Below are 21,036 nucleotides of genomic sequence, written 5' to 3'. Positions count from 1 at the left end.
GTGAGGTCTGGGGTCCGCTCACCAACCAAGACTTCACAAAATGGGACAAACACCAAATTGAGACTCTGCACGCAGAATTCTGCAAAAATATCCTCCGTGTACAACGTAGAACACCAAATAATGCATGCAGAGCAGAATTAGGCCGATACCCACTAATTATCAAAATCCAGAAAAGAGCTGTTAAATTCTACAACCACCTAAAAGGAAGCGATTCACAAACCTTCCATAACAAAGCCATCACCTACAGAGAGATGAACCTGGAGAAGAGTCCCTAAGCAAGCTGGTCCTGGGGCTCTGTTCACAAACACAAACACACACTACAGAGCCCCAGGACAGCAGCACAATTAGACCCAACCAAATCATGAGAAAACAAAAAGATAACTACTTAACACATTGGAAAGAATTAACAAAAAAACAGAGCAAACTAGAATGCTATTTGGCCCTACACAGAGAGTACACAGCGGCAGAATACCTGACCACTGTGACTGACCCAAAATTAAGGAAAGCCTTGACTATGTACAGACTCAGTGAGCATAGCCTTGCTATTGAGAAAGGCCGCCGTAGGCAGACATGGCTCTCAAGAGAAGACAGGCTATGTGCTCACTGCCCACAAAATGAGGTGGAAACTGAGCTGCACTTCCTAACCTCCTGCCCAATGTATGACCATATTAGAGAGACATATTTCCCTCAGATTACACAGATCCACAAAGAATTTGAAAACAAATCCAATTTTGAAAAACTCCCATATCTACTGGGTGAAATTCCACAGTGTGCCATCACAGCAGCAAGATTTGTGACCTGTTGCCACGAGAAAAGGGCAACCAGTGAAGAACAAACACCATTGTAAATACAACCCATATTTATGCTTATTTATTTTATCTTGTGTCCTTTAGCCATTTGTACATTGTTAGAACACTGTATATATATATAATATGACATTTGTAATGTCTTTAATGTCTTGAAACTTCTGTATGTGTAATGTTTACTGTTAATTTTTGTTGTTTTTCACTTTATATATTCACTTTGTATGTTGTCTACCTCACTTGCTTTGGCAATGTTAACACATGTTTCCCATGCCAATAAAGCCCTTGAATTGAATTGAATTGAATTGAGAGAGAGAGAGAGAGAGAGAAAGAGAAAGAGGGAAATGAGAAAGAGATGAAGGCCTTTCTGTATGCAGAAGCCACAGTGCACAATTAAGTCTGCAATGTGTGTGTGAGAGAAGCCGTTCACGTCACCAGTAACAGAGAAAGGTTACGTCCCTGCACCAAGGCTGCACCAGACACAGTATAGGATTAACACTCAGAGTGAGAGAGAGAGAGGGAGCGAGAGAAAGGAGGAGGGTAACAGGTGCTAATCAGAAAGGGAGTCCCAGACGGGGGGAGGGGGCAACCAGAGGAAACAACGATTACATCATCTTTCTTCCAATGCCATCTGTGTGTGTTTCACTCGCTGTAGTAGCTGACGTGTATAGTGTTGAATCATCCGCATACATAGACACACTGGCTTTACTCAGAGCCAGTGGCAGGTCATTAATAAAGATTGAAAAAAGTAAGGGGCCTAGATGGCTGCCCTGGGGAATGCCTGACTCTACCTGGATTATGTTGGAGAGTCTTCCATTAAAGAACACCCTCTGTGTTCTGTTAGACAGGTACCTCTAATCCACAGTATAGCAGGGGTGTAAAGCCATAACACAGAAGTTTTTCCAGCAGAACAAACATTATGATCAATAATATTAAAAGCTGCACTGAAGACTAACCAGAATTACTTTTTATTCCCTCCAGGCCTGAGGGCAAACACTTTCGAGTAGGCTTAGATTGAAGAGATGGCAAATAGGAGTGGCAATATCATCCGCTATCATCCTCAGTAATTTTCTACCCAAGTTGTCAGACCCAGGTCATTGTTGATAGACAACAATACAAATTTCACCTCTTCCACACTCGTTTTACGGAATTGAATAATTTGGTCAGTTATGCATGTATGTGTCGGTCCAGAATTTGTTGCTGGCATGTCATGCCTAAGTTTACTAATCTTGCCAATGAAAAAATAATTAAAGGGAGTGAGACATATAGCTTAGAGGTGGATCTACAATACACAACATATGGTGTGGAAAGGGACTCCTCTCACATTAGACCACTGTAGAACGTCTGCCAAGTTTGGATTTAGGAGTAAACCTCATCATTGTAGAAATCTTTTACTGTCATCTAAATCTATACAACCACAATTCACCCGTACAGTGGCTCTGACTGTGGCTGTGACTGGTGGTTATCTGGATGGTGTCTGTACCAATGTCTTGTCTGCTGCAGTAAGTCTCTCCTAGCTGTGCTCAGTGTAGTCAGGTTGTGGATCAATATGGGCTTCTCTCCAGATAACATAATTCATTAGCTGTAACTTCCTCTCCTGTCTTCCATTCCTTTCTTCCTGTAGTCCTGACTCCCTACCTCTCTCTCCCTCTCTCTCTCTACCTCTCGCTCCCACTACTTCCCTGTCTCCCCACCACTCCATCGTTCTATCTCGCTCCCTCTCACTACCCCCCTCTCTCTGACCTGCTGAACCAGCACACACCAGCCTGTCTGTCAAACTAACTGAACAGGTGCTCCTGCAAAGACTATCCTTCCCGTCCCCAATGTCCCCTCCCCCTGCTAAGCCTACTGACAGACAGACACACACACACACACACGCACGCACGCACGCACACACACACACACCACGCACGCACGCACACACACACACACACACACACACACGCGCACGCACGCACGCACACACACACACACACACCACGCACGCACGCACGCACGCACGCACGCACGCACGCACGCACGCACGCACGCACGCACGCACACACACACACACACACACACACACACACACACACACACACACACACACACTCGCACTCACACTCGCACTCATATTCAGATATATACACTGACGTAAACTGACCTGGCCTGGGTTTCTGTGCCTGCCATATGTTTCACATGCACATGCAAACGCACACGGACACGCACACACACACAGAATACATCATGTGTAAGAGGATGACGTAGGTATTTAGACAGGGACGCTGACTTACTCAAGTTGCATTCCTTGATTTACATAGAACATTATCAGATGGAACTCGACACATCAAATCATACTGTAGTACTTACTGCAAAGTCCTACAGTAATACCTACCTACCACACCATATCACACCTCAGCAATATCCAATATCCCTAATCATTATTTGCTTTTAAATACATAAGGGAGGAAAAAGTATAGGCCTCAGACTAGTGTAGTGTATCTGGCCAAAGTTTGTAACAATGCCAAGTGCATGTTTACATGAGTCATCCATTTTGTGAATACTTTTGACAAAGACACAAACACACAACCACTTATCATCACTCGATCTCTCCATCAATCAGCCAATCAGTCAACAGATGTATGTTGCTGGGACGGGTGAAGGAGGGGTAGAGGGGTGAGGGAGGGGTAGAGAGAGACAGGGGAGAGGGGTGAGGAGGGGTAGAGAGAGACAGGGGAGAGGGGGAGTGACCAGGACGCTTTAGGGAGAGGTCCAGAGAGAAAGAGCGAGAGAAGGATAAGGTTAGTTCTATAATAAGGAAGGAACGAACATCAGATCCTTTCCTCCCCAAGTCCACCTTTAGAACCCTTTTCCAGGGGATTAACGAGTGTGGAGAGAGAGACAATATAACAAGAAAAGGAACATGAAAGAAATCGTCATTAAATGCACTTGAAGTTATCTCTTCCTTCTTGCACCTCTCTCTAATTTAATCTTAAACCCACTCCAAGTTCCCCCAAGGGACTTCTCTCTCTATTTCAGTAAGTATTATCTTTCATTCTACCTCATTTACTCTATCTCTCTCACACACTCTCTCTGTCTTCCTTTCCCTTCCTCGCTTTCTTTCTCTCTCTCTTTTTGTGTCTCAGTGCCCTACTATGTGATATGAGGACTCATCAATACCCTACTGTATGGGTAGTGCTCTAATCTAGTTTGTAAATAACTGTGTGTGTGTTTGTGTGATTGTGTGTTAATGAACACCAGCTCAGTGATTTCGTGTAAATAATCTCAGTCACTCGGTGTGTGTCCACTTTCATGCTGTTCAGGCTTTCCCAATTTGTCTTATGGGTGGCCAGCGACATAGTCAATAAAGTCAATAAATGGTGTGTGTGCATAAATGAAGTGTGTGTGAATTAGTGGTAATAACCTCTGTCTCTCTCCCATGGTTCTCTGTGTGTAGATAAAAACATATTTTTCTCTGTGGCAGTTTTCACTTTCTTTCGCTTTTAAATCTGTGCATCCAGCCATCGGAGCACGGTCCTCTGCATAGTTGTGTCCTCTGTGATAGGTGTTGTGGCTTTTTATGTGTCCATTATAATAAGTGCCCCCTGTGCACTCACTGTTTGGCATCTGGGTATCTGTCACTGCCTCTGTCTCTGTCACTCATATGGCCTAACTCACCCTGTCTCTCTCTTCTCCTCGCCTCTCCTCCTTTTCCTCTGTCGTTCTAAATGCTTCCTACTGTCTCTTCCTCTTTCTTTCTCGTTATATCTACGGTATGTGTGTCTCTCCTCTCTTTCTGTGATTGTGGCAGTCTGCCGTGAGAGTCGTGGTCTAGTCAATGTCGATGTTGTCTCTCTACTACTGTCCACTCTATCCTGTGTGTGTCAGATGGTGTCTCTACTACTGTCCACTCTATCCTGTGTGTGTCAGATAGTGTGTCTCTACTACTGTCCAATCTATCCTGTGTGTGTCAGATAGTGTGTCTCTACTACTGTCCACTCTATCCTGTGTGTGTCAGATAGTGTGTCTCTACTACTGTCCAATCTATCCTGTGTGTGTCAGATAGTGTGTCTCTACTACTGTCCACTCTATCCTGTGTGTGTCAGATAGTGTGTCTCTACTACTGTCCAATCTATCCTGTGTGTGTCAGATAGTGTGTCTCTACTACTGTCCACTCTATCCTGTGTGTGTCAGATAGTGTGTCTCTACTACTGTCCACTCTATCCTGTGTGTGTCAGATAGTGTGTCTCTACTACTGTCCACTCTATCCTGTGTGTGTCAGATAGTGTGTCTCTACTACTGTCCACTCTATCCTGTGTGTGTCAGATGGTGTCTCTACTACTGTCCACTCTGTCCTGTGTGTGTCAGATGGTGTCTCTACTACTGTCCACTCTATCCTGTGTGTGTCAGATAGTGTGTCTCTACTACTGTCCAATCTATCCTGTGTGTGTCAGATAGTGTGTCTCTACTACTGTCCACTCTATCCTGTGTGTGTCAGATAGTGTGTCTCTACTACTGTCCAATCTATCCTGTGTGTGTCAGATAGTGTGTCTCTACTACTGTCCACTCTATCCTGTGTGTGTCAGATAGTGTGTCTCTACTACTGTCCACTCTATCCTGTGTGTGTCAGATAGTGTGTCTCTACTACTGTCCAATCTATCCTGTGTGTGTCAGATAGTGTGTCTCTACTACTGTCCACTCTATCCTGTGTGTGTCAGATAGTGTGTCTCTACTACTGTCCAATCTATCCTGTGTGTGTCAGATAGTGTGTCTCTACTACTGTCCAATCTATCCTGTGTGTGTCAGATAGTGTGTCTCTACTACTGTCCACTCTATCCTGTGTGTGTCAGATAGTGTGTCTCTACTACTGTCCACTCTGTCCTGTGTGTGTCAGATAGTGTGTCTCTACTACTGTCCACTCTATCCTGTGTGTGTCAGATAGTGTGTCTCTACTACTGTCCACTCTATCCTGTGTGTGTCAGATGGTGTCTCTACTACTGTCCACTCTGTCCTGTGTGTGTCAGATGGTGTCTCTACTACTGTCCACTCTATCCTGTGTGTGTCAGATGGTGTGTCTCTCTACTTCTTTCCACTCCATAACTCTCTTCTGTCTACTGCTCTGGTCTGTGTGTCTTGTACTCAGTGTCAATATATTTTTCTCAAGGGACAAACAAAAGCATTGACCTCCCCTGTTCCATCTCTCCCTCTATCTGTTCTCTGCTTTCCACACAGAGAGAGACAGAATCAGAAGAGTCCATTCCTCCTGATTCCCAACCAAGTGGGAATAAAAACAGGATTCCACTCTTTCTTTCTGTTCCTCCTCTCATCCCTCCTTCCCCTCCTCCTCTCCATCATGACGTTGCTGGCCTCTGAGAGGTCGCTTCTCATCCGGAACAAATTCCGCTCAGGTGAGGGTATGGCTGGGCCGGGTGCGGTGGGGCTGCATCAGGCCAGGCCGGTTGGTGTGGGGCTGGATCAGGCCGTTTGGGGTGGGGCTTTATCAGGCCAGGCCGGTTGGGGTGGGGCTGGATCAGGCCGGTTGGGGTGGGGCTGCATCAGGCCAGGCCAGGCCGGTTGGGGTGGGGCTGGATCAGGCCGGTTGGGGTGGGGCAGGATCAGGCCGGTGGGGGTGGGGCTGGATCAGGACGGTTGGGGTGGGGCTGGATCAGGCCGGTTTGGGTGGGACGGCATCAGGCCGGTTGGGGTGGGGCTGCATCAGGCCAGGCCGGTTGGGGTGGGGCTGGATCAGGCCGGTTGTGGTGGGGCTGTATCAGGCCAGGCCGGTTGGAGTGGGGCTGGATCGGGCCAGGCCGGTTGGAGTGGGGCTGGATCAGGCCAGGCAGGTTGGGGCTGGATCGGGCCGGTTGGGATGGGGCTGGCAGGGAGGAATTAGGCCTGGGGTGTGGGACTAAGTTGCCCTTAGGCTGATCTTGGGTCATATATACAGTGCTGTTTGTATTATGTCATAAAGTGTCACTCAGCCTCTTCTCTCTCTGTCAGCCAAGCCCATGGCTGACACTATGGTAACTAGTAATGATTGATGACTATATCATTGGCAAGAAGTTGTTCCCGTATGATTGTGGCAGATAAGTCTAGTCTTGGTTACATTAATCATGAGGATGATTAATCATATTGATAGTTGTATATCTATTTATTGATTGAAACCACCGAGCTCTCCTGAATAGACATACCAGAGGATTGACCACACATCTTTTAATCTCCCAATGACAGTATTTATAGCATATTTATCTCAGAACCCAGAACTAAGTTTTACAGCTAGCTATATTTTTATCTGTCATGAGAGACAAGAGGCATATAGCTACTGCCACATTGCTCCTGTCTCCATTTCAAACCAACCATCTTAGGCAAATTCAAACACAAAACTAATTAAATAAGACAGCATTAGAGGTACAGTTATAAGATTGGAAAATGTTTGGATGACATTATACAGATGCCGTATCTTAATTTGATTATCCTGTAGTTGCAGGTTTAAAAAGGCTTCTAAAGTTTGCAATTTCCACTTAAAAATGTCTGACTTGATTTGCCTAACAAAAAATGTATCAACCTCTACAAATTATAATCCACAACAACAGTTCCAATTTCTGTTGCTGAAGGATTATTTTCCTGCAGTTGCAAACTGGCTCAAATTAAGATCCTACATCTGTAGCAAGAAATGTGTACAGCTACTGAATCCTTTTGCAAGTTGGATTTCTTTATGTTTTGTGTTAGGTCCATCATCCATAGGTTACTGTCCTTTAACTAGCAGCAGTTGTGTTCTAGAATTGGAACGTGCTCCTTAAAAATGGCCGCCTCTGTTGTTATCAGTCTGCTGCTGTCATAAAGAGGTTTGGTAGGGACAGGAAATGAGGTCATAGGACATTCCTGCTGTTGTTTTTTCCACCAGCTGTTCATTACCAGGCCTGTCTTGGGCAGCAGGAGGTTCAGATTAGATTTGATGAGTGTATTTATTTATTTAAATACCAGAAAGTGTCTTGAGGTTTCCAGATTGGATTCATTAGAAGAGACATTTAAATGAGTTAGACTGGCTAACTAAGTATCAGCTGTCCTGCTGCTTTGAACCAACTATCTATTCAGCTATGGAGGAAATGGTTGAAGGCTATGAAGGACCAATCAATACTTTTGTCAATAGGTGAATGTTGTCTGATTGGTTGATGTGGAATTAATCGCCTATGGATGGAAGGATGTCAATATGGGTTGTGTAACTTGTGTTGAGGAAGATGTACTACTATACCCTGAGTATGCTACCATGTCTGTGGTCAAAGCTGAAAAGCGGTAGGTGTGCTGTGCCCGTGGACAGTGGTGGTGATAGTCAACCATTTTATTAGATCAGTTTCTCATGGCAGGAAAATAATCCTGCACTAACAGGCAATGTGTGTTATTGGATGGTAAAAATGGGACATTTTTGTAGGGGTTGATACATTTTGAAGGGAAAATTACAAACTTCAGAAGCCTTTTTAAACCTTGAATAGACTACAAATGTGCATGTCCTGTTGTGCAGAACATTTCCTGCAGCAACAGGGTGATCAAATTAAGATCTTACATCTGTACTTACATCAGCGGTGAAATCATGGTAATGATAATGCTGCATTTGGTAGCTGCTAAATGATCCATGATCATTGATAACCTATCAGGTTCACTATGAGATTACATCACATTATAGATGGTTGAGGAGCCGATTATAACCTCAATCCAATCTCTGTTATTTCTCTCTGTCCATGTGTAACGGATGTGAAACGGCTAGCTTAGTTAGCGGTGCGCGCTAAATAGCGTTTCAATCAGTGACGTCACTTGCTCTGAGACCTTGAAGTAGTAGTTCCCCTTGCTCTGCAAGGGCCGTGGCTTTTGTGGATCGATGGGTAATGATGCTTCGTGGGTGACTGTTGTTGATTTGTGCAGAGGGTCCCTGGTTCGCGCCCGGGTATGGGCGAGGGGACGGTCTAAAGTTATACTGTTACACATGAATGCTTGCCCAAAGCGGGAAGATAATCTCACTGAGCTAAATCCATGCACAACTTCAGTAGTTTACACAGTCACCTTCCTACTCTTATCTGTCATCAAGATTCTGGCTTCATTTGTTTCCACTCAGTTACAGATTGTTAATTGTTAACAGTAAACTAAATTGACCTACCATCTGTACAGGGATAATAAATGGTTTATAAGTAGTCAATCAACTCTTCTAGGTGCCTTTTAACTGATGATTGCATGTGTTAGTTCCCTGGAGCGGGCCAGGGCCTATGTCTGGAACTTTAGATGGGTCCTGTATACTAATCTGGTCACCTCTGAGAGTCCAATCAATTATTCCACCTCACAACCGATTACACACACACAGTACCATGACCGAGTCAGCATGGAGGCCTATGTGAGTCAATCAGAATATCCAGTCCAATACGATACAAAGAGGTAGCTGTTACCAGGCTAAGAGGTGGCTGTTTACTGTAGAACCAGGCTAAGAGGTAGGTGTTTCCAGGCTAAGAGGTAGCTATTTACTGTAGAACCAGGCTAAGAGGTAGGTGTTTTCAGGCTAAGAGGTAGGTGTTTCCAGGCTAAGAGGTAGCTGTTACCAGGCTAAGAGGTAGGTGTTTTCAGGCTAAGAGGTAGCTGTTTACTGTAGAACCAGGCTAAGAGTTAGGTGTTTTCAGGCTAAGAGGTAGGTGTTTCCAGGCTAAGAGGTAGCTGTTACCAGGCTAAGAGGTAGGTGTTTCCAGGCTAAGAGGTAGCTGTTACCAGGCTAAGAGGTGGCAGTTACCAGGCTAAGAGGTAGGTGTTACCAGGCTAAGAGGTAGCTGTTTACTGTAGAACCAGGCTAAGAGGTAGGTGTTTCCAGGCTAAGAGGTAGCTATTTACTGTAGAACCAGGCTAAGAGGTAGCTGTTACCAGGCTAAGAGGTAGGTGTTACCAGGCTAAGAGTTAGCTGTTTACTGTAGAACCAGGCTAAGAGGTAGGTGTTTCCAGGCTAAGAGGTAGCTGTTTACTGTAGAACCAGGCTAAGTGGTGTTTTTACTGAAGTAATGTAATGGGGTCTCTTTTCGAGTGTCGGTCGGCTGACAGAAAATAGTGGAAGAAGAATTGACTTAGCGTGCATGAAGGGAGGGAGGTAGAGAGTTCTGGAGAGAGAGGGACAGCTGAAGGGGGGATGGGGGTGACAGAAATAGACATACTGACGGATAAATAGTTACAGCCCCCCCAAACCCTTCTCATCCTGCTGTCCCCTCCCCCCATCCCTCCCTCCATTTCTCTCAGATCTCAAAACTCAGCACTGGTATACATTGTGGGAAACATCATCAAACCTATCAGCCCCTCCCCCAATGAACCTCTTAGTGTGAAAGTGTGTGCGCAGTGTATGTGTGTGTGTGTGTAGAGATTGCTCAGTCATGTTACTATACGATTACAGAGGGATATTGTACTACAGAACATAGGACAGTACCTTTTACCCAGAGTTACCTTGCAGGTTATTCCAGGTATTCTCATACATCTAACTCACCACCTCTCCACTGCTTGTCTTTCAGTCTTGCAGTTGAGGATTCAGAACCGAAGACAAAATGAAATCGACTCTGGTGAGTGGAGTTACTGTTAATGTTTACTGACAGGGCTGGGTGTTCTCTCTTCTTTACACTACCTTCTAATGAGACTGACTCTCTCTCTCTCTCTCTCTCTCTCTCTCTCTCTCTCTCTCTCTCTCTCTCTCTCTCTCTCTCCCCTCTCTCTCTCTCTCTCTAGGGTTGAAAACTACCTGTTCCTCTCGCAAAGGAGAGAAAGACCAGAGTAAAGCTCTGGTGAGTAGCTCACTGTTTGTCTCAACCTAAAGAAGAGACTTGTCTCACTGTTTGTCTCAACCTAAAGAAGAGACTTGTCCCACTGTTTGTCTCAACCTAAAGAAGAGACTTGTTGTCCCACTGTTTGTCTCAACCTAAAGAAGAGACTTGTCTCACTGTTTGTCTCAACCTAAAGAAGAGACTTGTCTCACTGTTTGTCTCAACCTAAAGAAGAGACTTGTCTCACTGTTTGTCTCAACCTAAAGAAGAGACTTGTTGTCTCACTGTTTGTCTCAACCTAAAGAAGATACTTGTCTCACTGTTTGTCTCAACCTAAAGAAGAGACTTGTCTCACTGTTTGTCTCAACCTAAAGAAGAGACTTGTCTCACTGTTTGTCTCAACCTAAAGAAGAGACTTGTTGTCTCACTGTTTGTCTCAACCTAAAGAAGAGACTTGTCTCACTGTTTGTCTCAACCTAAAGAAGAGACTTGTCTCACTGTTTGTCTCAACCTAAAGAAGAGACTTGTTGTCTCACTGTTTGTCTCAACCTAAAGAAGAGACTTGTCTCACTGTTTGTCTCAACCTAAAGAAGAGACTTGTTGTCTCACTGTTTGTCTCAACCTAAAGAAGAGACTTGTCTCACTGTTTGTCTCAACCTAAAGAAGAGACTTGTCTCACTGTTTGTCTCAACCTAAAGAAGAGACTTGTCTCACTGTTTGTCTCAACCTAAAGAAGAGACTTGTCTCACTGTTTGTCTCAACCTAAAGAAGAGACTTGTCTCACTGTTTGTCTCAACCTAAAGAAGAGACTTGTTGTCTCACTGTTTGTCTCAACCTAAAGAAGAGACTTGTCTCACTGTTTGTCTCAACCTAAAGAAGAGACTTGTTGTCTCACTGTTTGTCTCAACCTAAAGAAGAGACTTGTTGTCTCACTGTTACCGTAGGCTACAGTAAATGCAAATAGTAACAATACAGATCAGGCTATTGTTGAGGGGTCAATTCCATTTAAACTGAAAATCTATTTGCATAAAGAAATAAGGATAATTTAGGCCATGTAATTTAAATTAATTGAATTTAAATGGAACTGACCCCAAAACTGGCTTGCTGGTTTGAACTGCTATCTCCCAATGCAGCGTCTAACTGACGATGGCGCCACTCAGAAGTCGCCCCTGTGTGGTCTGAACATTAAAACTGCACAAGGTGATGATGCCCCGTCTGTCTGTCCACTGTATTCCTGCTGTCTGTTGTCTGACTCATTTAGTATGCTCCCAGCAAAGCATAATACTCCTCATCACCTACCTCTGTCGCTGTCTCTGTCTCTCTGTCTCTGTGACTGTCCCTGTCTCTGTCTCTGTCCCTGTCTCTGTCTCTGCCACTGTCCCTGTCCCTGTCTCTGTCCCTGTCTCTGTCACTGTCCCTGTCTCTGTCTCTGTCACTGTCCCTGTCTCTGTCTCTCTCTCTGTCTCTCTCTCTGTCTCTGTCTCTGTCTCTGTCTCTGTCTCTCTCTCTCTCTCTGTCTCTGTCTCTGTCTCTGTCTCTGTCTCTGTCACTGTCCCTGTCCCTGTCACTGTCACTGTCCCTGTCCCTGTCTCTGTCACTGTCCCTGTCACTGTCTCTGTCTCTGTCTCTGTCTCTGTCTCTCTCTCTGTCTCTGTCTCTGTCTCTGTCTCTGTCTCTGTCTCTGTCTCTGTCTCTGTCTCTGTCACTGTCCCTGTCCCTGTCACTGTCCCTGTCTCTGTCTCTGTCACTGTCCCTGTCTCTGTCACTGTCCCTGTCTCTGTCACTGTCCCTGTCTCTGTCCCTGTTTCTGTCTCTCTCTCTGTCTCTGTCTCTGTCCCTGTCCCTGTCTCTGTCTCTGTCTCTGTCACTGTCCCTGTCTCTGTCTCTGTCTCTGTCTCTGTCTCTCTCTCTCTCTCTCTCTCTCTCTCTCTCTCTCTCTCTCTCTCTCTCTCTCTCTCTCTCTCTCTCTCTCTCTCTCTCTCTCTCTCTCTCTCTCTTTTTACACTCATACATTTTCCATGACAATCAAAACTACCTGTTACATTTCGAATGCTTAGCAGGACAGGAAAATGGTCCAATGCCACACTTATCAAGGAAATACGTGGTCATCATCCCTGCCTCTGATCTGGCGGACTCACTAAACACATGTTTGTAAATGATGTCTGAGTGTTGCATTGTGCTGCATTGTGCCCCTGGCTATCTGTAAAAAAAGAAAAAAGAAAACTATGCTGTCTAATTTGCTTAATATAAGGAATTTGAAATGATTTATAGCATTTACTTTTACTATTAATACTTAAGTATATTTTAGCAATTACATTTACTTTTAATGCTTAAGTATATTAAGTATAGATTTTTACGTAAGTAGTATTTTACTGGGTGACTTTCACTTTTACTTCAGTCATTTTCTATTAAGGTAGCTATTAAGGTATCTTTACTTTTACTCAAGTATGACAATTGGGTATTATTTCCACCACTGCTCTCTCTCTCTCTCTCTCTCTCTCTCCCTCCCTCTCTCTCTCTCTCTCTCTCTCTCTGTCTCTCTCTCTCTCTCTCTCTCTCTCTGTCTCCCTCTCTCTCTCAATGTTTCTGTCTCTCTCTCTGTCTCAATCCATTTTCTCTTATCTACTCTAATTCCTCCACTCCTCTTTACCTGTAAAGTGATGAGGAAATGAAGGTTCAGAGCCCTATGATGGAATTGGTATTCCATTAGCTGTCAATCAAACATAGATATGAACCATGTTGCTCTCCATTACAGGCAGGTTTCATTGGATAAAACCTGTCAGCCAAGCAATGATGGACAGAACACAAAACCCCACCCATCCAGGGGTAGAGAACTGTGATTTTCTCAACCACTCACATCTCTCTCACTCTCCTCTCCTCCTCTGTACCCTCTCCTCTCTCTTCTATTATCCCCCTCTCTCTTTTCTTGTCCTACTCTCTCTTCTACTCTCTGTCCTATCCTCTCCCCCTCTCTCTTCTCCTCTCTATCCTGTCCTCCTCTCTCTTCTACTCTCTATCCTCGCCTCCTCTCTCTTCTACTCTCTATCCTCTCCTCCTCTCTCTCATCTACTCTCTATCCTGTCCTCCTCTCTCCTCTACTCTCTATCCTCTCCTCCTCTCTCCTCTACTCTCTATCCTGTCCTCCTCTCTCCTCTACTCTCTATCCTCTCCTCCTCTCTCTTATCCTCTCTATCCTCTCCTCCTCTCTCCTCTACTCTCTATCCTGTCCTCCTCTCTCCTCTACTCTCTATCCTGTCCTCCTCTCTCCTCTACTCTCTATCCTGTCCTCCTCTCTCTTCCACTCTCAATCCTCTTCTCCCTCTCTTCTCCTCTCTAACCTCTCCTCCTCTCTCTTCTACTCTATCCTCTCTCTTCTCCTCTCTAACCTCTCCTCCTCTCTCTTCTACTCAATCCTCTCCTCCTCTTTCCTCTACTCTCTATCCTCTCCTCCTCTCTCTTCTCCTCTCTATCCTCTCCTCCTCTCTCATCTCTCTATCCTCTCCTCCTCTCTTTTCTCCCCTCCCTCCTCTCCTCCTCTCTCTTCTTCTCTCTATACTCTTCTCCTCTCTCTTCTCCTCTTCTCTCTTCTCATATCCTCCTCTCTCTTCTCCCCTCCATCCTCTCCTCCTCTCTCTTTTACTCTCTATCCTGTCCTCATCTCTCTTCGGCTGTCTATCCTCTCCTCCTCTCTCTTCTCCTCTCTATCCTCTCCTTCTCTCTTCTGCTCTCTATCCTCTCCTCCTCTCTCTTCTCCTCTCTATCCTCTCCTCCTCTCTTCTTCTATCTATCCTCTCCTCCTCTCTCTTCTACTGTCTATCCTCTCATCCTCTCCCTTCTGCTCTCTATCCTTTCCTTCTCTCTCTTTTACTCTCTATCCCCTCCTTTTCTCTCTTCTACTCTCTATCCTCTCCTCCTCTCTCTTCTTCTATCTATCCTCTCCTCCTCTCTCTTCTCTCTATCCTCTCCTCCTCTCTCTTCTTCTATCTATCCTCTCCTCCTCTCTCTTCTTCTCTCTATCCTCTCCTCCTCTCTCTTCTCTCTATCCTCTCCTCCTCTCTCTTCTTCTATCTATCCTCTCCTCCTCTCTCGTCTGCTCTCTATCCTCTCCTCCTCTCTCTTCTACTCTCTATCCTCTCCTCCTCTCTCTTCTCTCTATCCTCTCCTCCTCTCTTCTGCTCTCTATCCTCTCATCCTCTCTCTTTTACTCTCTATCCTGTCCTCCTCTCTCTTCTCCTCTATATCCTGTCCTCCTCTCTGTTCTTCTCTCTATCCTCTCCTCCTCTCTCTTCTTCTCTCTATCCTCTCCTCCTCGCTCTTCTTCTCTCTATCCTCTCCTCCTCTCTTTTCTACTCTCTATCCTCTCCTCCTCTCTTCTGCTCTCTATCCTCTCATCCTCTCTCTTCTTCTCTCTATCCCCTCCTTTTCTCTCTTCTACTCTCTATCCTCTCCTCCTCTCTCTTCTTCTCTCTATCCTCTCCTCCTCTCTCTTCTCTCTATCCTCTCCTCCTCGCTCTTCTTCTCTCTATCCCCTCCTTTTCTCTCTTCTTCTCTCTATCCTCTCCTCCTCTCTCTTCTTCTCTCTATCCCCTCCTTTTCTCTCTTCTACTCTCTCCTCTCTCCTCTCTCTTCTTCTCTATCCTCTCCTCCTCTCTTCTTCTATCTATCCTCTCCTCCTCTCTCTTCTACTGTCTATCCTCTCCTTCTCTCCTCTTCTGCTCTCTATCTTTCTTCTCTCTCTTTTACTCTCTATCCCCTCCTTTTCTCTCTTCTACTCTCTATCCTCTCCTCCTCTCTCTTCTTCTATCTATCCTCTCCTCCTCTCCCTTCTGCTCTCTATCCTTTCCTTCTCTCTTTTTACTTCTCCTTTTCTCTCTTCTACTCTCTATCCTCTCCTCCTCTCTCTTCTTCTCTATCTATCCTCCTCTCCTTCTGCTCTCTCTTTCTTCTCTTCTTTTCTCTCCCCTCCTTTTCTCTCTTCTCTCTATCCTCTCTCTCCTCTCTCTTCTTCTATCTATCCTCTCCTCCTCTCCCTTCTGCTCTCTATCCTTTCCTTCTCTCTCTTTTCTCTCTATCCCCTCCTTTTCTCTCTTCTATCCTCTATCCTCTCCTCCTCTCTCTTCTTCTCTCTATCCTCTCCTCCTCTCTCTTCTCTCTATCCTCTCCTCCTCTCTCTTCTTCTATCTATCCTCTCCTCCTCTCTCTTCTTCTATCTATCCTCTCCTCCTCTCCCTTCTGCTCTCTATCCTTTCCTTCTCTCCTTCTACTCTCTATCCCTCCTTTTCTCTCTTCTACTCTCTATCCTCTCCTCCTCTCTCTTCTTCTCTCTATCCTCTCCTCCTCTCTCTTCTCTCTATCCTCTCCTCCTCTCTCTTTCTTCTATCTATCCTCTCCTCCTCTCTCTCTGCTCTCTATCCTCTCCTCCTCTCTATTCTACTCTCTATCCTCTCCTCCTCTCTCTTCTCTCTATCCTCTCTCTCCTCTGCTCTCTCCTCTCATCCTCTCTCTTTTTACTCTCTATCCTCCTCCTCTCTCTTCTACACTCTAACCTCTCCTCCTCTCTGTTCTTCTCTCTATCCTCTCCTCCTCTCTGTTCTTCTCTCTATCCTCTCCTCCTCTCTGTTCTTCTCTCTATCCTCTCCTCCTCTCTGTTCTTCTCTCTATCCTCTCCTCCTCTCTCTTCTACTCTCTATCCTCTCCTCCTCTCTCTTCTTCTCTCTATCCTCTCCTCCTCTCTTCTTCTCTCTATCCTCTCCTCCTCTCTCTTCTCTCTATCCTCTCCTCCTCTCTCGTCTGCTCTCTATCCTCTCCTCCTCTCTTCTACTCTCTATCCTCTCCTCCTCTCTCTCTTCTACTCTCTATCCTCCTCTCTCTTCTACTGTCTATCCTCTCATCCTCTCTCTTCTGCTCTCTATCCTTTCCTTTTCTCTATCCCTCTTTTTCTCTCTTCTACTCTCTATCCTCTCCTCCTCTCTTCTACTCTCTATCCTCTCCTCCTCTCTCTGCTCTCTATCCTCTCCTCCTCCTTCTGCTCTCTATCCCCTTTTCTCTCTCTCTCTATCCTCTCCTCCTCTCTCTTCTACTCTATCCTCTCCTCCTCTCTCTTCTGCTCTCTATCCTTTCCTTCTCTCTCTTTTACTCTCTATCCCCTCCTTTTCTCTCTTCTTCTCTCTATCCTCTCCTCCTCTCTCTTCTACTCTCTATCCTCTCCTCCTCTCTCTTCTACTCTCTATCCTCTCCTCCTCTCTCTTCTACTCTCTATCCTCTCCTCCTCTCTCTTCTACTGTCTATCCTCTCATCCTCTCTCTTCTGCTCTCTATCCTTTCCTTCTCTCTCTTTTACTCTCTATCCCCTCCTTTTCTCTCTTCTACTCTCTATCCTCTCCTCCTCTCTCTCCTTCTCTCTATCCTCTCCTCCTCTCTCTTCTTCTCTCTATCCTCTCCTCCTCTCTGTTCTTCTCTCTATCCTCTCCTCCTCTCTCTTTGGCTCTCTATCCTCTCCTCCTCGCTCTACTTCTCTCTATCCTCTCCTCCTCTCTGTTCTTCTCTCTATCCTCTCCTCCTCTCTGTTCTTCTCTCTATCCTCTCCTCCTCTCTGTTCTTCTCTCTATCCTCTCCTCCTCTCTGTTCTTCTCTCTATCCTCTCCTCCTCTCTGTTCTTCTCTCTATCCTCTCCTCCTCTCTCTTCTACTCTCTATCCTCTCCTCCTCTCTCTTCTACTGTCTATCCTCTCATCCTCTCTCTTCTGCTCTCTATCCTCTCCTCCTCGCTCTTCTTCTCTCTATCCTCTCCTCTCTCTTTTCTACTCTATCCTCTCCTCCTCTCTCTTCTTCTCCTAATCCTCTCCTCCTCGCTCTTCTTCTCTCTATCCTCTCCTCCTCTCTTTTCTACTCTCTATCCTCTCCTCCTCTCTCTTCTGCTCTCTATCCTCTCCTCCTCTCTGTTATTCTCTCTATCCTCTCCTCCTCTCTATTCTACTCTCTATCCTCTCCTCCTCTCTCTTATGCTCTCTATCCTCTCCTCCTCTCTCTTCTACTCTCTATCCTCTCCTCCTCTCTCTTCTACACTCTAACCTCTCCTCCTCTCTGTTCTTCTCTCTATCCTCTCCTCCTCTCTGTTCTTCTCTCTATCCTCTCCTCCTCTCTGTTCTTCTCTCTATCCTCTCCTCCTCTCTGTTCTTCTCTCTATCCTCTCCTCCTCTCTTCTGCTCTCTATCCTCTCATCCTCTCTCTTTTACTCTCTATCCTGTCCTCCTCTCTCTTCTACACTCTAACCTCTCCTCCTCTCTGTTCTTCTCTCTATCCTCTCCTCCTCTCTGTTCTTCTCTCTATCCTCTCCTCCTCTCTGTTCTTCTCTCTATCCTCTCCTCCTCTCTGTTCTTCTCTCTATCCTCTCCTCCTCTCTGTTCTTCTCTCTATCCTCTCCTCCTCTCTTCTTCTCTCTATCCTCTCCTCCTCTCTCTTCTCTCTATCCTCTCCTCCTCTCTCGTCTGCTCTCTATCCTCTCCTCCTCTCTTTTCTACTCTCTATCCTCTCCTCCTCTCTCTTCTACTGTCTATCCTCTCCTCCTCTCTCTTCTACTCTCTATCCTCTCCTCCTCTCTCTTCTGCTCTCTATCCTTTCCTTCTCTCTCTTTTACTCTCTATCCCCTCCTTTTCTCTCTTCTTCTCTCTATCCTCTCCTCCTCTCTCTTCTTCTCCTAATCCTCTCCTCCTCGCTCTTCTTCTCTCTATCCTCTCCTCCTCTCTCTTCTACTCTCTATCCTCTCCTCCTCTCTGTTCTTCTCTCTATCCTCTCCTCCTCTCTGTTCTTCTCTCTATCCTCTCCTCCTCTCTCTTCTACTCTCTATCCTCTCCTCCTCTCTCTTCTACTGTCTATCCTCTCATCCTCTCTCTTCTGCTCTCTATCCTCTCCTTCTCTCTCTTTTACTCTCTATCCCCTCCTTTTCTCTCTTCTTCTCTCTATCCTCTCCTCCTCTCTCTTCTTCTCCTAATCCTCTCCTCCTCGCTCTTCTTCTCTCTATCCTCTCCTCCTCTCTTTTCTACTCTCTATCCTCTCCTCCTCTCTCTTCTGCTCTCTATCCTCTCCTCCTCTCTGTTCTTCTCTCTATCCTCTCCTCCTCTCTATTCTACTCTCTATCCTCTCCTCCTCTCTCTTATGCTCTCTATCCTCTCCTCCTCTCTCTTCTACTCTCTATCCTCTCCTCCTCTCTCTTCTACACTCTAACCTCTCCTCCTCTCTGTTCTTCTCTCTATCCTCTCCTCCTCTCTGTTCTTCTCTCTATCCTCTCCTCCTCTCTGTTCTTCTCTCTATCCTCTCCTCCTCTCTGTTCTTCTCTCTATCCTCTCCTCCTCTCTGTTCTTCTCTCTATCCTCTCCTCCTCTCTGTTCTTCTCTCTGTCCTCTCCTCCTCTCTGTTCTTCTCTCTATCCTCTCCTCCTCTCTGTTCTTCTCTCTGTCCTCTCCTCCTCTCTGTTCTTCTCTCTATCCTCTCCTCCTCTCTGTTCTTCTCTCTATCCTCTCCTCCTCTCTGTTCTTCTCTCTATCCTCTCCTCCTCTCTGTTCTTCTCTCTATCCTCTCCTCCTCTCTGTTCTTCTCTCTGTCCTCTCCTCCTCTCTGTTCTTCTCTCTATCCTCTCCTCCTCTCTGTTCTTCTCTCTATCCTCTCCTCCTCTCTGTTCTTCTCTCTATCCTCTCCTCCTCTCTGTTCTTCTCTCTATCCTCTCCTCCTCTCTTCTTCTCTCTATCCTCTCCTCCTCTCTCTTCTCTCTATCCTCTCCTCCTCTCTCTTCTACTCTCTATCCTCTCCTCCTCTCTTCTTCTCTCTATCCTCTCCTCCTCTCTCTTCTTCTCTCTGTCCTCTCCTCCTCTCTGTTCTTCTCTCTATCCTCTCCTCCTCTCTGTTCTTCTCTCTATCCTCTCCTCCTCTCTGTTCTTCTCTCTGTCCTCTCCTCCTCTCTGTTCTTCTCTCTATCCTTTCCTCCTCTCTGTTCTTCTCTCTATCCTCTCCTCCTCTCTGTTCTTCTCTCTGTCCTCTCCTCCTCTCTGTTCTTCTCTCTATCCTCTCCTCCTCTCTGTTCTTCTCTCTGTCCTCTCCTCCTCTCTGTTCTTCTCTCTATCCTCTCCTCCTCTCTGTTCTTCTCTCTGTCCTCTCCTCCTCTCTGTTCTTCTCTCTATCCTCTCCTCCTCTCTGTTCTTCTCTCTATCCTCTCCTCCTCTCTGTTCTTCTCTCTATCCTCTCCTCCTCTCTGTTCTTCTCTCTGTCCTCTCCTCCTCTCTGTTCTTCTCTCTGTCCTCTCCTCCTCTCTGTTCTTCTCTCTGTCCTCTCCTCCTCTCTGTTCTTCTCTCTATCCTCTCCTCCTCTCTGTTCTTCTCTGTAACCTTTCCTCTTGTATTTATCTCATTGTCCATTGTGATTAAAATACCACTATTATAGTTGCATTTCTAGTTGTGTTGTTGTTGTTATTTATTTGTCTCCAGGGGTATGTGGTTCCTTTAAGGCAGACGCTTTGGGTACCCCTGCTGGGTTGAACTGTGATTGAGTGCCCACAGCAACACAGTTACGCATACGCAAACACAAATCTGCTCTCAACTCCTGTTACTTCTCTCTCTGACAGATAGGATTGTGTTGCTTCTCTCTCTAATAGACAGGAGTGTATGTGGGGCTGGAAGGCAGAAGAAGGCTCGGCTGGCTAACAACCTTAGAGAGAAGGTCCAGCATCGTCCCGAACCTCTGGACCTACTGCACAAACACATACTGCCTCCGGAGAACCGTGAGTTAACGCACACGCATGAAAGAACTATAGATGTTTTCAAACAGTTCAGATGTCATTACTAATTAACCTATTCCTCCTCCCCCTGCCTTCCTCCTCCCCCTCTTCCCTTAGGCCCCGTCTCCTTCCTTCTCTCCTCAGATGTCTTCCAAGATGACATCTCTTCCTGCTCTTCCTCCTTGTCTCCCGAGCAACTCGGGGTCCTCCAATCACCAGCCTTCTCCTCGTCGCCAGGGTTCTCAGATGACCAATCACTGAGTGACCTGTCGCCTGGGGTCTTGCCCCTTACCCACAGTCCCGCCCATGTTCAGGTGAAATTACCTTCCCCTAAATCCTAACCATCAAGTGAGATTACCTTCCCCTAAATCCTAACCTCAACCATCAAGTGAGATTACCTTCCCCTAAATCCTAACCTCAACCATCAAGTGAGATTACCTTCCCCTAAATCCTAACTTCAACCATCAAGTGAGATTACCTTTCCCTAAATCCTAACCTCAATCATCAAGTGAGATTACCTTCCCCTAAATCCTAACCTCAAACATCAGGTGAGATGACCTTTCCCTAAATCCTAACCTCAAACATCAGGTGAGATTACCTTCCCATAAATCCTAACTTCAACCATCAAGTGAGATTACCTTCCCCTAAATCCTAACTTCAACCATCAAGTGAGATTACCTTCCCTAAATCCTAACCTCAAACATCAGGTGAGATTAC

General features: G+C 45.8%; 1 protein-coding gene across 1 annotated transcript in view; it reads left to right on the top strand.

The window, feature by feature from the left end:
• Positions 1-3,528: 3,528 nt before the first annotated feature.
• si:dkeyp-69b9.3 (myocardin) overlaps positions 3,529-21,036 on the top strand; it is a 29,697-nt gene continuing 12,189 nt past the window's right edge. Inside the window, exons 1-7 of the mRNA XM_042305030.1 lie at positions 3,529-3,820; positions 6,015-6,190; positions 10,310-10,357; positions 10,521-10,576; positions 11,689-11,755; positions 20,197-20,322; positions 20,437-20,633. Of these exons, the coding sequence (XP_042160964.1) occupies positions 6,136-6,190; positions 10,310-10,357; positions 10,521-10,576; positions 11,689-11,755; positions 20,197-20,322; positions 20,437-20,633 (549 nt within the window). The 5' untranslated portion in view covers positions 3,529-3,820; positions 6,015-6,135. The remainder of the gene's footprint in view (positions 3,821-6,014; positions 6,191-10,309; positions 10,358-10,520; positions 10,577-11,688; positions 11,756-20,196; positions 20,323-20,436; positions 20,634-21,036) is intronic.

The sequence above is a fragment of the Oncorhynchus tshawytscha genome, linkage group LG23, assembly GCF_018296145.1.
Source record: "Oncorhynchus tshawytscha isolate Ot180627B linkage group LG23, Otsh_v2.0, whole genome shotgun sequence".
Taxonomy (NCBI): Eukaryota; Metazoa; Chordata; class Actinopteri; order Salmoniformes; family Salmonidae; genus Oncorhynchus; species Oncorhynchus tshawytscha.
Note: the sequence above shows the minus strand (reverse complement) of the source record. Positions and strands in the feature narration are given on the sequence as shown.